We start from the raw sequence: 17,693 nt of genomic DNA, 5'->3' as shown, positions 1-17,693 counted from the left end.
GGGTTTCACTGTGTTAGCCAGGATGGTCTCGATCTCCTGAACTTGTGATCCGCCCGCCTTGGCCTCTCAAAGTGCTGGGATTACAGGCGTGAGCCACCGCGCCCGGCCGACCCTCTCTTTTTAAAAAAGAAAAAGGCCAGGCATGGCGGCTCATGCCTGTAATCCCAGTATTTTGGGAGGCCAAGGCGCACATATCACTTGAGGTCAGGAGTTTGAAACCAACCTGGCCAATGTGGTAAAACCCCATTTCTACTAAAAATAAAAAAATTAGCTCGGTGTGGTGGCACGTGCTTGTAGTCCCAGCTACTTGGGAGGCCGAGGCACAAGAATTGCTTGAATCCGGGAGGTGGAGGTTGCGGTGAGCCAAAATTGTACCACTGCACTCTAGCCTGGGTGACAAGAGTGAGACTCCACCTCAAAAATAATAAATAAAAATAAAAATAAAGAAAAGAAAAAAGAAAAAAAGTCACCTCCTTACAGAAGGCCTCCTAACCCTGGCCTGAAATACTAGCGCCCCATTTCCCATAACTACTCACTATCCCTTCACTTATCACTGCCCAATGTTACACATCTGTTGACTTGCAGAGTTTTGGGCTTTTTTCTTTTCTTTTTTTTCTTTTTGAGACAAACTCTTTCTCTGTCATCCAGGCTGGAGTGTAGTGGTACAATTTTGGCTCACCACAACCTCCGCCTCCCAGGTTCAAGCAATTCTTGTGTCTCGGCTTCCTGAGAAGCTGGGACTACAAGCACGTGCCACCACACCCGGCTAATTTTTATATTTTTAGTAGGGATGGGATTTACCATGTTGACTAGGCTGGTCTCAAGCTCCTGACCTCAAGTGATCCACCCGCCTTGGCCTCCCAAAGTGCTGGGATTACAGGCGTGAGCCACTGCGCCTGGCCCACAGGTTCATTTTCTGTCTCCTCTATTAGAATGTGAAATGCATGACATTAGGGCCTTTGTCTATTTTGTTTACTGACATTATTCTCAGAAATTAGACCTGTGCCTGACACCTAATGATGCCCAATAAATATTTATTGACTACAAAACAAAGCACATCACAAAAAAAGGCAAGGTTGGTAATCATTTACAGATATCATTAACAAATATATTAGATGTATAAAACTACTGTACTTCAAAGTTGCACAATATTTAGAAATATAAACATCAACTACTTTTGTACTACCACCAATCCCAAGAGATGAATAAAGATAAATTTCTAAAGGCTGGGTGCGGTGGCTCACACCTGTAATCCCAGCACTTTGGGAGGCCAAGGTGGGCAAATCGCTTGAGGTCAGGAGTTTGAGACCAGCCTGGCCAAGATGGTGAAACCGTGCCTCTACTAAAAACAAAAATTAGCCAGGTGTAGTGGTGCGTGCCTGTAATCCCAGCTACTCCAGTGGCTGAGGCAGGAGAATTGCTTGAACCCAGGGGATGGAGGTTGCAGTGAGCCGAGATCGTGTGCCACTGCACTCCAGCCTGGGTGACAGAGCAAGACTCTGTCTAGGAAAAAAAAAAGAAAAAAATCTAAAATCCAATATGGTTATTTATTTTAGATTTTGGAAGGGTTATAGCTTTGACACTATTCACAGGAGAAAGAAAGGAGAGGAAATTCAGCATTCTTACCAGTGCTACTTTGTCGTCTGTAATTGGACATTCTGGACACTTGAGGGAATGTATCTTGCAGGCTCTTATGCTTGGAATACTGAAAACTCGCTTCACTTCTTTCTTCTCCCTTTCTCGGAAATGGAGGAGGGCTAAAGTTCTTTCCATCTGATCTTTTTCTAGACCTACGTGAAAATTCTACTTCATAAATCCCACCAGGTTTCCTTCCGAGGCCATACCCTAAATCACCTTCTGTCATGTCATCCTCTTCCGTTTCCCAGAGCTGCACGTCTGACTCACTTGATGACCTCGCCACCTTGCTCATGAGCCAAATGCCGTCTTTATCATAAGAAAAAAATGAGTTGTCTGTAGTTAAGAAGAAGAGTAGTTAGGAAACCGTCAGTAGATCCAGCAGTCTCACTTCTGGGTATTTACCCAAAACTGATTTGAAATCAGTATGTCAAAGAGATGTCCGCATTCCCATGTTCACTGTAGCACTGTTTACAATAGCCAAAATATGGAATCAACCTAAGTGTCCATCAAAGAGGAATAGGTGAAGAAAATACGGTGTGGGGTGTGTGTGTGTGTGTGTACAATGGAATACTAGTCAGCCTTGAAAAAGAAGGAAATCCTACCATTTGGGACACCATGGATGGAACTGGAAAACATTATGCAAGGTGTAACATGCCAGGCACAGAAAGACAAATACCACATGTTCTCCCTTATGTATAAAATAAAAAACAATCAGCTGGGCGAGGTGGCTCACACCTGTAATCCTAGCACTTTGGGAGGCCGAGGTGGGCAGATCCTGAGGTCTGGAGATCGAGACCATCATGGCTAACATGGTGAAACCCCGCCTCTGCTAAAATACAAAAAACTTAGCCGGGCATGGTGGTGGGTGCCTTTAGTCCCAGGTACTCAGGAGGCTGAGGCAGAAGAATGGCATGAACCCAGGAGGCAGAGCTGGCAGTGAGCCAAGATTGCACCACTGCACTCTAGCCTGGGCGAGAGCGAGACTCTGTCTCAAAATAATAATAATAATAATAATATAAAAAACAAACTCAAAGGAGAAGAAAAATGGTGGTTACCAGAGGCCGGGGGATGGGAGGAATGGGGAGATGATTGGTCAAAGGGCAAAAAGTCCTAGTTAGACAGGAAGAATAAGGTTTTTTCCTTTGCAATACATTGTACAGCACGGTGAATATAACAAAAATGTATTGTACATTTCAAAATTGCTCATAGAATAAATTTCAAATATTCTCACCACAAAAATGATTAAGTATTTGAGACGATGGATATGTTAATCAACTTGATTTAATTATTCCACATTGATTCATAATCATAACATCACTTTGTACCTCATAAATATAGACAGCTATAATCTGTCAATTTACAATTAAAAAAAAAAAAAAGCCTAACAAAAAAAGAAACCCATCAGTAAAGTCATGTGTCACTCAATGATGGGAATACATTCTGAGAAATGTGTTGTTAGGCAATTTTGTCATTGTGTGAATATCATAGAGCATACATATACAAACCTAGATAGTACAGCCTACTATACCCCTGGGCTACATGGCTTAGCCTATAGTTCCTAGTCTACAAACATGTATAGCACGTTATAGCACTGAATACTGTAGGAAATCGTTACACATGGGTCAATATTTGTGTATGTAGACATACCTAAATATAGAAAAGGAACAGTAAAAATACAATAGTATCTTATGGGACCACCACTCTCTATGTGGTCTGTCACTGACTGAAACATAATTTGGTGCATAACTGTATAATAAAGCTGAATTTTTCAGGGAAAAAAGTTTCTTCCTGTATTATACAGGCATGAATATCCTAGGAATGCACTCGTACATAAATGCCCTTGCAATCCAATTATAAGTATTTAATATTTCAGAACTCTTTTTTATTTTTGACAGAGCTTCGCTCTTGTTGCCCAGGCTGGAGTGCAGTGGCGCAATCTTGACTCACCGCAACCTCCGCCTCCTGGGTTCAAGTGATTATCCTGCCTCAGCCTCCCAAGTATCTCGAATTACCGCCATGCGCCACCATGCCCGGCTAATTTTCTATTTTTTTTTTAGTAGCGATGGGGTTTCTCCATGTTGATCAGGCTGGTCTCGAACTCCTGACCTCAGGTGATCCACCTGCCTCGGCCTCCCAAAGTGCTAGGATTACAGGCGTGAGCCACCGCGCCAGCCGGGTTTTGTTTTTTCATTTGTTTGTTTGAGAGACGAGGTCTAGCCATGTTGCCCAGGCTGGTCTCCAACTTGTGGGGTCAAGTGATTCTCCCAACTCAGCCTCCGGAGTAGCTGGGATGACAGGAGTGAGGCACCACGTGGGGGTGGGGAGCAGATATACTCCACACTCAATAAATACTTGTTTAGTAACCAAATAAAGGAAGAGAGGAATAAAGAAACAAACTAAAATACAATCATCCCAAGGAATCCAAGGGGAACTGGTTCCAGGACCCCTGTGTATTTCCTTGGATCTTCAAATTCTTAGCCAGGCATGGTGGCTCACACTTGTAATATCAAGGCTTTGGGAGGCTGAGGCTAGAGGATTGCTTGAGCCGAGGACTTTGAGACCAGCCTGGGCAACACAGTGAGAACCTGTCTCTACAAAAAAAAAAATTTTTTTTTTTTTTTTTTTTTTTGAGACAGCGTCTTGCTCTGTCACCCAGGCTGGAGTGCTGTGGTGCAATCTCGGCTCACTGCAACCTCCACCTCCTGGATTCAAGCAATTCTCCTGGTTCAACCTCCTGAGTAGCTGGGATTACAGGCGCGTGGCACCACACCTGGTTAATTTTTGTATTTTTAGTAGAGACGGGGTTTCACCATGTTAGTCAGGCTGGTCTCAAACTCCTGACATTGTGATACACCCGCCTCGGCCTCCCAAAGTGCTGAGATTACAGGCGTGAGCCACAGCACCCGGCCCAAAATTTTTTTTAAAAATTAGCTGGTGGCACATGCCTACTCAGGAGGCTGAGGTGGGAGAATTGCTTGGGTCTGGGAGGTGAAGGCTGCAGTGAGCCATAACTGTGCCTCTACACTCCAGCTTGAGCTACAGAGCAACACTCTATCTCAAAAAACTTTTTGTTAATTTGTTAATAAAAATGTATCATATTTGCATATTATCTAGGCACATCCTCCTGGGTACTTTATATATATTTTCAATTGTCTCTAAATTACTTATAATATCTAATACAATGCCTATACATCACTTCATTCCCGTGGATTTAACCTCGTATTCTGAGTGCTGCAAATTCATCTTTGTTTTTGGAGCACTGTGGATTTTTTTTTTCCAAATATTTTCAATCCTGGTTGCTTGAATCAACCAATGTGGAACCCACGGAGCTCCTATCCTACCTCAGGCCACCCAGAACAGGTTTGGTTAGACTGTACTTGCTTTTAGGGCAGAAAAACAAAACTGGCACGGTAGCAGGACTCCACAGCAGACACAGAGGAGTTATGCCTGCCTTTCTTTCCTGCAGAAAACTTCTCCTGCCTACAGATCAACTAGTATCACTCAACCCTCCCCACATGGAGACCACCCCAGTCACCTACTTGGTGACAGTGAAGCAGGTGGGAGAAGCAGAAATGCTCAACCTTGTGCCTCCAGTACAGAGTGCAGTTAGGAGGGACTTTCACCACCAGGCATTTCAAAATAGCTGCTTTGCTATAGCTATTTAGAAATATTTCATCCTTCTCTCAAGGCTCATTAAAAAAAAAAGTGGGGTGTGGGGGTATAAACACATCTAACATTTTTCTCTAAATATCCTGCTGTTTAAGTAGCTGCTTGCCAAAACTTCCGAAGACATTTAATCTCAGTCTTGCATTTGTTGTGGAGATCTCTATTCTTCCACTATTAAAACCTTATATAGATACCAAACAAATCTGACCATGTATTAAGGAATTTCAGTCATTTTTAGGGTCAAAATGCCATACATTTTCAATGTTAAAAACAAAGACCCTTAAAAGATTTGAACAGATATGTCATAAAAGAAGATATATGGATGGAAAGATGCTCAGCATCATTAGTCATCAGGCAATTATAACTTAAACCACAGTGAGATCCCACCTCACAGCACTGACAATTCCAAGTGCTGCTGAGGATGTGGAGTACTGAAACTCTCACACATTGGTGATGTGAGTAAAACATGGTACAACCACTGTGGAAAACAATTTGACAGCTTCTTATAAACATGTGACCTGGCAACTGCATTCTTCAGGATTTACTCAAGAGAAATAGAACCCTATATCCATACTAAGATGTGTACAAGAATATTCATACATCACTCGATTTGTCAAAAACTGGAAACAACCCAAGTGTCCATCTGCAGTAAAACAAAGAAACTGTGGTCTGTCCATACAACAGAATATATTTGTCAGTAAAGAACAATGCATTTCTGATATATGCAATGACTTTCCCAGACATTATGCTAACAAAAAAGCACATGCTAGGCCACATGTGGTGGCTCCCACCTGTAATCCCAGCATTTCAGAAGGCTGAGGTAAGGATCACTTGAGGCCAGGAGTTGGAAACCAGCCTGGGCAACATAGCGAGATCCCCATCACTAATTAAAACAATAAATAAACAACAGCACATACTGTATGAAATACTGGCAAAATTAACGTACAATGATGGTAAACAAATTAATGGCTGCTTGGCATGGGAGAAATGACCACAAAGGGCATGAGGGAAGTTTTCTGAGGTAATGGAAAACCTCTATATCTTCACTAGAGTGGCTACTTATTAAAAATCATTAGGCTGGGTGTGGTGGTTCACGCCTGCAATCTCAGCAGTTTGGGAGGCCAAGGTGGGCAGATCACCTGAGGTCAGGAGTTCAAGACCTGCCTGGTCAACATGGTGAACCCTCGTCTCTACTAAAAAATACAAAAAATTAGCCAGGTGTGGTGGTGCACACCTGTAGACCCAGCTATTTGGGAGGCTGAGGCAGGCAAATGGCTTGAACCCGGCAAGTGGGGTTGCAGTGAGTCAAAATTATGCCACTGCACTCCAGCCTGGGCAACAGAGTGAGACCCTGCCTCAAAAAAAAAAAAAGATGTAATAATACCTAGTACTTGTTGCCTGCTTTCCATGTGCTGGACAGTTTTAAGTGCCTTAGATTATTACATTTATTCTTTACAAACACTCTGCAAGACAATACCATTATTAAGTATGAAAATTAAACTGAAGCAGACAGAGACTAACACAGCCAACCAGAAGTGGAGATGGATTTTTTTTTTTTAAGAGACAGGGTCTCCGGCTGGGCACGGTGGCTCACATCTGTAATTCCAGCACTTTTGGAAGGTCAAGGTGGGTGGATCACGAGGTCAAGAGTTCAAGACCAGCCTGACCAACGTAGTGAAACCTCATCTCTACTAAGAAGATAAAAATTAGTCGGATGTAGTGGTGGGCGCCTGTAATCCCAGCTACTCAGGAGGCTGAGGCAGGAGAATCACTTGAAACCAGAAGGCGGAGGCTGTGGTAAGCCAAGATTGTGCCACTGCACTCCAACCTGGGTGAAAAAGCGAAACTCTGTCTCAAAAAAAAAAAACAAAGGGACAGCGTCTCACTCTGTTGCTTGTTGCTTAGGCTGAAGTGCAGTAATGCATCCACAGCTCACTGCAGCCCCGACCTCTTAGGCTCAAGTGATTCTCCCACCTCAGTCTCCAAAGTAGCTGGGACTACAGATGTGTACCACGTTGCCAGGCTAATTTTTAATTCTTTTTGTAGAAACAGGGTCTCGGGCCAGCCGGTCTTGAACTTCTGACCTCAAGGGACCCTTCTACCTCAGCCTCCCTAAGTCCTGGGATTACAGGCATGAGCTACCACCCCTGGCCCAGAGACAGATTTTTAATCCAGATATCTGATGTCAGAGCCAACACTCTTAGCCACTGTTTTCTATTACTTGGAGAATTTCAACAAAATTAACATCAGAGTATACCAAGTTTCTATTATTTATGACTTCAAATAGAACTTAAAGTAAAAGTCTAAAATACCTAGTTTGAGCAACATCTAACAGACATTCTGGAGCCATTTTTTTCCAGATTTTTTAAAAATCATCTTGGTTCTTTTACAAGATTATTTCCTTAAAAAGGAGATTTATCTATTTTGTCAAGGTAGATAAGAAGATGTTTATTGAATCAAAGAATAATCCCTTGGGACGCTGTGTTTTACCTCTAGTGCAGTAGACTCCTGCTTACTAAGGGCAACCTCTGGCCTGCATTAAGAAGGGTGTGGTCAGGATTAGGCAGGCAGCAGAGAAGAAAATGAAATTGGTCAACACAAGGGGAAAAAGCTGTAAAAGGAAAGAGTAAGCAATTGTAGAGTTAGCTAAGAACATTTTTCAATCCACCACATAAATTCAGGCATCATGGGTACATCTTCCTGCTATTCAGAGTTAAACATAATGAGGTTTTGTTGTTGTTGTTGTTTTCTTTGTTTTTTATCCCTAGCCACTGTTTCTTTTTTTTTTTTTTTTTTTTGAGACGGAGTCTCGCTCTGTCACCTAGGCTGGAGTGCAGTGGCCGGATCTCAGCTCACTGCAAGCTCCGCCTCCCTGGTTCACGCCATTCTCCTGCCTCAGCCTCCCGAGTAGCTGGGATTACAGGCACCCGCCACCTCGCCCAGCTAGTTTTTTGTATTTTTTGGTAGAGACAGGGTTTCACCATGTTAGCCAGGATGGTCTCGATCTGCTGACCTTGTGATCCGCCCGTCTCGGCCTCCCAAAGTGCTGGGATTACAGGCTTGAGCCACCGCGCCCGGCCTGCCACTGTTTCTTAAACTTAATTTCAGGCTGGGAATAGTAGCTCATGCCTGTAATTCCTGCACTTTGTGAGGCCAAAGGAGGAGGACTGCATGAGCCTAGTAGTTCAGACCAGCCTGGGCAACACAGTGAGACCTCATCTCTACAAAAAAAGGGAAAAAAAGAAAATTGCTGGGCATGGTGGTGCACACCTGTAGTCTCAAGCTACACTGGAGCCTGAGGTGGGAAGTCGAGCCTGCAGTGAGCTGTGATCATGCCACTGCACTGTAGTCTGGTCAACAGAGCAAGACCCTGTCTCTAAAAACAAATAAAATAAAGTGTAACTTCAGGGACTGCTGACTGTATATTCTCCCACTTTTTTTTTTCTTTTTTCTTTTTTTTTTAGATAGAGTCTTGCTCTGTTGCCCACGCTGGAGTGCAGTGGTGTCATCTTGGCTCAATGCAAGCTCTGCCTCCCGGGTTCATGCCATTCTCCTGCCTCAGCCTCTCGAGTAGCTGGGACTAAAGGTGCCCGCCACCACGCCCGGCTAATTTTTTGTATTTTTAGTAGAGATGGGGTTTTACCATGTTAGCCAGGATGGTCTCGATCTCCTGACCTAGTGATCTGCCCGCCTTGGTCTCCCAAAGTGCTAGGATTACAGGTGTGAGCCACTGCGCCTGGCCTATTCTCCTACTGTTTATATGCTAATAGTAAGGTAACATGAAATACCATACAAATTAAACTTCACTTTTGAAACACATAACTTCCACAAAAGTGAAAATATTTGAAGTTACTATTCAACCAGTTTAATGTATTTAGGGTTGATGACCAGGGAAGCAGCAGGATGTATTAATGGAGAAGAGGTCTGGGTTCAAATCTCACTTCACCACTTGCCGCTTTTTGATCTTGGGTAAGTCATTTAACTTCTTAGAGCCTGTTTTATTTCTTAATGGGGTTTAAGCATAACTACCTTATGGGGACACTTTTGGGTACCATTGATACATTTGAAATCAACTATGGTAGCCAGATCAATGTTTATTGAATTTGAATATTATTTTCTTCAATTGTCAATTTAGGGGACTAGATTTTTGGTTCTTCAGAGCTCTAAAATTGTTTCTGTATCAGCATTTTTCAAAGTGTGCTCCATGAAACATGTTCTCCAGACTATTAGGTTTTTAGGTTTTGCTGGGAATAAAAGGGTCCTTTTGGTTTTATTGAGGGCTTTTTTTTTTTTTTTTTTGAGATGGGAGTCTCACTCTATCACCCAGGCTGGAGTGCAATGGCGCAATCTCAGTTCACTGTAACCTCTGCCTCCCAGGTTGTAGCAATTCTCATGCCTCAGCCTCCTAGGTAACGGGAGATTATAGGCACCTGCCACCATGCTCGGCTAATTTTTGTATTTTAGTAGAGACAAAGTTTCACCATGTTAGCCAGGTTAGTCTTGAACTCGTGACCTCAGGCAATCCACTCACCTCTGCCTGCCAAAGTGCTGGGATTACAGGCGTGAGCCACCACGCCCAGACTTTTTTTGTTTTAATTTTTTAAATTAAAATAAGTCTGTATTTATGCCTGTTTTATGTTCAATCCATTCAGCGATTTACTCTATCATTTAATTTCTAATTGGACAAAATTAGAAAGTAATAAAGTATGTTGAACAATAAAGAAACAGTTAAATCTTGGTTTATCAACTTTATAAAATACTATGTAATTAAACAAAATTAACTAAGTAAGTATTACGGTTATAGTATATTTAACATAGTTTAAGCATAATCTCCAGCCTGGGCAACAAGAGTGAAACTCTATCTCAAAAAATAAAAATAAACAAATAAAATAAAAATAAAAATACTATGTAGTATAGACTACGCAGCAACATGATAAATGTTCACATATACAAGTGTAAAACATAAAAATCAGAATTCAAAGTTGTCTGTACTAGGGACAAAGATTAGAAGAAAAACAAAAGATGAAAATAAATTAGTAGGATTAGAGTGTTTTTCCATATAACATTTTTACAATATTGTATTTCTTTAACAGTACCATGAAATCTAAGAATATCTACAGCTGATTCTGTACTGTACGGTAATCTTGAATAGATAAACATGGAGGTTCCTTCATACTTTATACCTTTGACTTTTTTTTTTTTTTTTTTTGAGAGGGAGTCTCACTCTGTTCCCTACGCTGGAGTGCAGTGGCGCATCTTGGCTCACTGCAAGCTCCGCCTCCTGGGTTCACGCCATTCTCCTGCCTCAGCCTCCCGAATAGCTGGGACTACAGGTGCCCGCCACCATGCCCGGCTAATTTTTTGTATTTTTTAGCAGAGATGGGGTTTCACCGTGTTAGCCAGGATGGTCTTGGTCTTGATCTCCTGACCTCGTGATCCGCCCACCTCGGCCTCCCAAAGTGCTGGGATTATAGATGTGAGCCACTGCGCCCGGCCTACCTTTGACTTAGACGACTCGAACCAATATATGCTGTCTAAAATAGACGTGTCAGCTTTTAGGATTAAAGTCTTTATTTTCATATGGACAGAGTCTCAGTCTGCTGACCAGGCTAGAGTGCAGTGGCACAGTCACAGCTCACTGCAGCCTCAACCCCTGGGCTCAAGTGATCCTCCCATCTCAGCCTCCCAAGTAGCTGGGATTATAGGCCTGTGCCACCACACCTGACTAATTTTTTTTGTTCTTGTAGAGGCTAATTTTTGTATGTTTTGTAGAGACGAGGTCTCCTTATATTGCCCAGGCTGGTCTCAAACTCCTGGGCTCAAGTAATCCTTCTGCCTCAGCCTCCCGAAGTGCTGAGATTACAGGTGTGAGCCACCATGCCCAGCCAGGATTAACGTCTTTTTTTTTTTTTTTTGAGACTCAGTTTTGTTCTTATCACCCAGGCAATGGCGTGATCACGGCTCACTGCAACCTCTGCCTCCTGGGTTCAAGCGATTCTCCCACCTCAGCCTTCCGAGTAGCTGGGATTACAGGTGCCTACCACCACACCCAGCTAATTTTCGTATTTTTAGTACAGATGGGATTTCACCATGTTGGCCAGGCTGGTCTCAAATTCCTGACCTCAGATGATCCACCTGCCTCGGCCTCCCAAAGTGCTGGGATTACAGGCGTGAGTCACCAAGCCCAGCTCAGATGTATTTTTTTCTATTCCAGTCCAGAAATACATGACTTGCCCCAAATACAATGGTAGTTAGCAGCACAGCCGGGACTAGAAACAATATTTTTGGCTCTTTGTCCAGTCCTCTGACCACTTGGGAAAGGCTGTAGGATGAATAGATTATAGTCTGTTAGCAGTCATCTCACTTTTCCACTAAAACAACTCTTTAAAAGATGACCGTGACTTCCTCACAGATAAATCCAAGATCAAGTCTCATTCTTCAGCCTCCTTCATCTTTGCAGGAGCTGTGACACTACTGACTCACTAAGTCCAGGTCCACTTGACTCCTGAAGCCCCAAGAAATAGAGATCTTCTCCTTCTCCTTCCCTAACTGCCTCATATCTGTCCTCTCAGACTCCTTTTCTTTTTCCTGTCCCTTTTGTAAATGTTTGGCTTCCTAGCTTACTACTCTTAAATACACATCTCCAACTGGCTATCCTGCCATCAATCCAAGAACATCTTGCTCAAAAACAAATTCATGGCCAGCCTATAATCCCAGCACACTGGAGGCTGAGGTGGGCGGATCATGAGGTCAGGGGTTCGAGACCAGCCTGGCCAACATAGTGAAACCCCGTCTCTACTAAAAATACAAAAATTAGGCGGGCACGGTGGTATGTACCTGTAGTCCCAGCTACTCGGGAGGCTGAGGCAGGAGAATCGCTTGAACCCAGGAGGCAGAGGTTGCAGTGAGGTTGCAGTGAGCCAAGATCACACCACTGCACTCCAGCCTGGGCGACAGAGTAAGACTCCATCTAAAAAAAATAAAAATTCACTATCCTCTCAGCCCCAAAACCAGGTTTCCTTCTGAGTCCTCTATTTCTGCAAATGCCTCAACCATGCTCCAAAACACTCAGGAGCAAAACTTTGGAATTGTTTTTCCTCTTTGTTCTTCACATGCCTTCAGTTGCTAGGTCTTCTACACCCACAAAAACCTCCCTAAACCATGTCATTCTTCGCACATTAATTTCACTGCCCTGGTGAAACTTGTCTTTAATTCCCCAAGGCTAGCCTGATAATTCCCTAATTGGTCTACTTCAAGCCAACCTACATACTGCTGCCAAGTCAATAATATCCAAGCACAAACCGAATGATGTCTCTGTCTTGCTGTAAAACATTCCATGGCTCCCACGGCATATATAATTAGAGTCAATGTCACCCTGTTTTCCTTTTTTAAAAAAATTTAGGCTGGGCACAGTGGCTCATGCATGTAATTCGAGCACTTTGGGAGGCTGAGGAGGGCAGATCACCTGAGGTCAGGAGTTCGTGACCAGCCTGGCCAACATGGTAAAACCTCATCTCTACTAAAAATACAAAAATTAGCCAGGTATGCCGGCGGGTGCCTTTAATCCTAGCTACTTGGGAGGCTGAGGCAGGAGAATCGCTTGAACCTGGGAGGTTGAGGTTCAATGGTGACATTGGTGCTGAGACAGCACCATTGTCTGTCGCCCACGCTAGAGTTCAATGGTGCGATCTCGGCTCACTGCAACCTCCACCTCCCGGGTTCAAGTGATTCTCCCACCTCAACCTCCTCAGTAGCTGAGATAACAGGTGCCCACCACCACACTCGGCTAAATATTGTATTTTTGTAGAGACGGGGTTTCACCATGTTGGCCAGGCTGATTTTGAACTCCAGACCTCAGGAGATCTGCCGACCGGTCTCCCAAAGTGCTGGGATTACAGGCGTGAGCCACTGTGTCCAGTCGAAACTCCGTTTCAAAAACATAAAAACGAAAATAATGTATCCAACTGAAGTGTCACCCTGTTTTCTACAACTAAGCTCCAGTTTCATCTGGCAGTACTCCCTGGATGTACCCTGTGCCTCCACATAAGAGGAACTGCACTTGCTCCCAGGGCTCTTCCCTCAGCTCAGCTTGGTCACCTGCAAGCCTCTGTTGGTGCCATTTTTCACCCCAGAAATGCTGTCTCCTCTCAGACCCACCTCAGTTCAGGACAGCACTCCCTCCAGTAGCCTTCCTGACTCCCTTGGACCAGATGTGATTTCTTCCACATCTGAGTCTTCCCAGTTCTGGGAGGTTTTACTGAATCTTTTTACTAGTGCTTACTTCCTACCTGACCTAGACTGACTGTATATTCTCTTGTGCAGAGACTTTTTGTGTCTCGTTTGCTTACGCACAACAGGTGTTCCAAAGATATCTGATAGAATCGAAAGAGAAAACCGATTCCTGCCCGGAAACCTTTGGACAGAAGAATCTACACTCAGTAGCCTGACAACTCTGCCTTAGCAAACAAGTTGGTCAAACATGCCTAACTCCCTGGCAAAGAGGAACTAACTTGAGCCCTCCCTGGTGAACAATGGCCTGCTGTACTTTGCTTTAGGATTTTGTTTCTTAACTTTTCATTTCAGAATAATTTTAGATGTACAGTAAGTTGCAAAGATAGTACTAAGAATTCCTGTATACCTTTTACCCAAATTCCTCTAATGTTAACATTTGTGTACAATTTGTCAAAATTAAGAAATTAACATGGGTACATGCTATTAACTAAACCACAGCCTTTATTATTTTTTCCACTAATGTTCTTTTTCTGTTTCAGGATCCAAACCAGGATACTGGCGCTACAGTTTTCTAAGGCTCAAAATTAACAGAAAAGAAAAAAAATAAAGGAGGTGGGGAGGGAGAGAGAGAGAAATAGGGTCTCTGAAATCTATTTCTTATTTTTTTCTTATCAGACGAGGCCACTAAACTGGCACTCAGGGAAAAGGAGCCAGTTGGGGCAGTTTTTCCACAACCCGCAGAGTTTCCACGAATATGCGTATCCCGCCCCCGCCCTGGATCCTCCCCACTCCCGGTTCCCACCTGCCAGGTCTGACCCCGGGTACCCTCTCAAGGTCCGTGGCGAGCACCGGAGCCCAGACTCCGGCTCAGCGAGCAGCGCCCTCCTACCGCCCCGGAACCCCCGTCAGCTAGCTCACCTGGCAAGGAGCCTCCTCTCCGTGCGCGTGCGCCGCTGCGGCCGCGCGCCCTCCAGGCCACGTGACCGCGTGGGCGCAGTCCCAGACAGGAAACGCCCGTGAGGTCGCCCTGGGCGATGGAGGCAGCTCGCGCGTTTTCGGGACCTCACTCGGTTCCTGTGTGCAACCTGATGTTAGCTCTGTCCATCTCAGCTCCAAAGCCAACTGCGGGTAACCAATATACAAAATGACATGAGATTTACAACAACAAGAAGGGGCGTATGTCAATACATGTAAAATTCTATGGTTCAAACATTGAGGCTCATACTGGCGCGGTGGTTCACACCTGTAATCCCAGCTTTTGGGAGGCCAAGGCAGGAGGATCGCTTGAGGCCAGGAATTCGAGACCAGCATGGCCAACATGATGAGACCCCACTCTACCAAAAATTTTAAAAGTAGGGCAGGGCGCGGTGGCTCGCGCCTGTAATCCCAGCACTTTAGGAGGCCGAGGCGGGCGGTTCACGAGGTCAGGAGATCCTGTGTTAGACCATCCTGGCTAACACAGTGAAACCCCGTCTCTACTAAAAATACAAAAAATTAGCTGGGCATGGTGGAGGGCGTCTGTAGTCCCAGCTACTCGGGAAGCTTAGGCAGGAGAAGGGCGTGAGCCCGGGAGGCGGAGCTTGCTGTGAGTCGAGATCTCGCCACTGCACTCCAGCCTGGGCAACAGAGCAGTCTCTATCTCAAAAAAAAAAAAAAAAAAAAATTAAAAAGTAGCGGATGTGGTGCATGCCTGTAGTCCCAGCTACTTGGGAGGCCGGGAGGCCGGGAGGCCGTCAGTTGGGAGGCTCCCGTGAGCCTGGGAAATCGAAGCTACAGTAACCACTGCACTCCAGCCTGGGCGACGGAGCGGAGACCGTCTCAAAAAAGAAACAAACCAAAACCAAATATTAAGTCTCTAGGAATCCTGTAAGAGAAAGTTAGACCGGGCCGGGCACGGTGGCTCACGCCTGTTAACCCAGCACTTTGGGAGGCCGAGGTGGGTGAATCACCTGAGGTCAGGAATTTGAGACCAGCCTGGCCAACATGGTGAAACCCATCTCCACTAAAAATACAAAAATTAGCCGGCCGTGATGGCAGGTGCCTCTATTCCCAGCTGCTCGGGTGGCTGAGGTAGGAGAATCGCTTGAACCTGGAAAGTGGGGTTCGCCGTGAGCCTAGATCGCGCCACTGCACTCCAGCCTGGGTGACAGAGCAAGACTTTGTCTTAAAAAAAAAAAAAAGAGAGAGAGAGGGAGAGAAAGGTGGATCTAAGCTGAGGTTCAGAGGTAGAGCCTGTCATTGAAAAACAGACTTTGGGGGGCGGGCGGCGTCCACTGCAAAGATGCGGCTGTCTGGCTCCGTCTGGAGGCGGCAGCCGGAAGGAGCGACCACGGAGCCACTGAGCCTGTGGATGGTGGCCTCCGCAGCCAGCAGGCCATGCTGGAGTATCCGCCAACCTGATGAAGACAAGGACGTCCCACAAGTTCCGGACAGACGTGGTCGCAAATTAATGAGGAAAGAAAAGGAGTTTTTGTTTTGTTTTGTTTTGTTTGAGATAGTTTTGCTCTTGTTGCCCAGGCTGCAGTGCAATGGCAGGATCTCGGCTCACTGCAACCTCTGCCTCCGGGGTTCAGGTGATTCTCCTGCCTCATCCTCTGGAGCAGTTGGGATTACAGGTATGCACCACCATGCTCAGTTAATTTTGTATTTTTAGTAGAAAGGGGGTTTCTCCATGTTGGTCAGGCTGGTCTCAAACTCCTGACCTCAGATGATTCACCTGCATTGGCCTCCCAAAATGCTGAGATTATAGGCATGAGCCACTGTGCCCGACCAAAGGTGTCTTAAGCTTAGAAAAATGATAAAAGATAGAAAAGCTGCCTAGGAATGAGACTACTGGGTCATATGAGGCTCCTTCAGGGTGAGCAAAGGCCTGGAAACCAGCATGCAGATAAGGAAAGAAAGAGACCATCAGTTCATGCAGTTGTCAGCTGGCTGAAAGCTGCGGAGAGTCACTTGTGGGGAGGCACCTGGTCTTTGTCCCCCATGTCCCAGACAAGCCAGTATCTCACCTTCAGAACAAAGATGCTTGGGAAACCAAGACCAGGAACTGTGTAATGCAAACAGCATTACCCTAGAGAAGATGATCTACAAAAAAATGGAGCAATAGCCCAGAGCAAGAAACACAGACCAAAAGAGAACTGAGATGTTAAACCACCTCCTGGAAGGTCACTGGGACAAGCACATATTCAGGGACCTCTTAACAGACTAGACTTCTAGCATCCTCAGATGGAGCTAGACACTTTTTACATAGACATTCAAGACTAGAGAACTCAAGGACATCTAATTTATACCAAGAAATACATACACACAGACGTATGCCTATGGAGCAGAATTCTGGAAAAGCTCACAGCCCAGAACACAGTGCAGACACCCGCAGCCACAGCACCTTCCAATCCTGAGAAGAGTGCTGATTCTCCATCTGAGCACCCATTCTCCTGCAACATCAGGGGAGAGGAGTTCACCTAAGGATTAGACCAGTGCTTCCAAACCCAGCTCCCCGCCTCTGCCTGTTGATGGCACTTGTGGTTGAAGGGGAGATGGTATGAAAAGACTCACAACAGGAGTCACCTGAACAGGGTGGGGCTTGGTGGAAACTGACATTTGTTCCAGTTGGAAGCAAATGTGGAATTTGGCATCTTGCCCTAGCATCAGACACATGAAACTCTCTAGTGTCAGGACTTTTGACAGTGACTTCAAAGCACAGCTGGGAGACCCATGTGGCCCAGGCTCTACACAGGCAGGAGCTCAACTTCACTCACAGCAGGATTCCTAGTGCCAAGAACACCATGGGTGCATAGCAGGTGATCAAAATAATTGTATGTGGCTGAATCAGTGAGAGGTAAGAGGACTTGAGGCCGGGCACGGTGGCTCATGACTGTAATCCCAGCACTTTGGGAGGCCGAGGCGGGCGAATCAACAGGTCAGGAGATGGAGACAATCCTAGCTAACATGGTGAAACCCCGTCTCTACTAAAAACACAAAACATTAGTCGGGTATGGTGGCATGCACCTGTAATCCCAGCTACTTGGGAGGCTGAGGCAAGAGAATCGCTGGAACTTGCGTGACGGAGGTTGCAGTGAGCTGAGATCGCACCACTGCACTCCAGCCTGGGCAACAGTGGGAGACTCTGTCTCAAAAAAAAAAAAAAAAAAAAAAAA

At 45.1% G+C, this 17,693-nt stretch overlaps 1 protein-coding gene across 3 annotated transcripts in view; it reads right to left on the bottom strand.

The window, feature by feature from the left end:
• CCDC125 (coiled-coil domain containing 125) overlaps positions 1 to 14,483 on the bottom strand; it is a 60,590-nt gene extending 46,107 nt beyond the window's left edge. The window contains exons 1-3 of one of the 3 annotated variants that reach the window (XM_011959339.1): positions 14,455 to 14,483; positions 1,855 to 1,971; positions 1,627 to 1,735 (exon numbers count right to left, since the gene is read on the bottom strand). In XM_011959339.1, coding sequence (XP_011814729.1) covers positions 1,627 to 1,657 — 31 coding nt within the window. In that variant the 5' untranslated portion in view covers positions 1,658 to 1,735; positions 1,855 to 1,971; positions 14,455 to 14,483. Of the gene's footprint in view, positions 1 to 1,626; positions 1,972 to 14,338; positions 14,401 to 14,454 lie in introns of those variants that run through there. The other 2 variants (XM_011959341.1, XM_011959338.1) reach the window with 2 other exon arrangements.
• Positions 14,484 to 17,693: the final 3,210 nt, after the last annotated feature.

Source organism: Colobus angolensis, unplaced genomic scaffold (assembly GCF_000951035.1).
Source record: "Colobus angolensis palliatus isolate OR3802 unplaced genomic scaffold, Cang.pa_1.0 Scaffold49, whole genome shotgun sequence".
NCBI classification, from domain to species: domain Eukaryota; kingdom Metazoa; phylum Chordata; class Mammalia; order Primates; family Cercopithecidae; genus Colobus; species Colobus angolensis.
The sequence above is the reverse complement of the archived record's forward strand: the minus strand, read 5'-3'. Positions and strand labels throughout refer to the sequence as shown.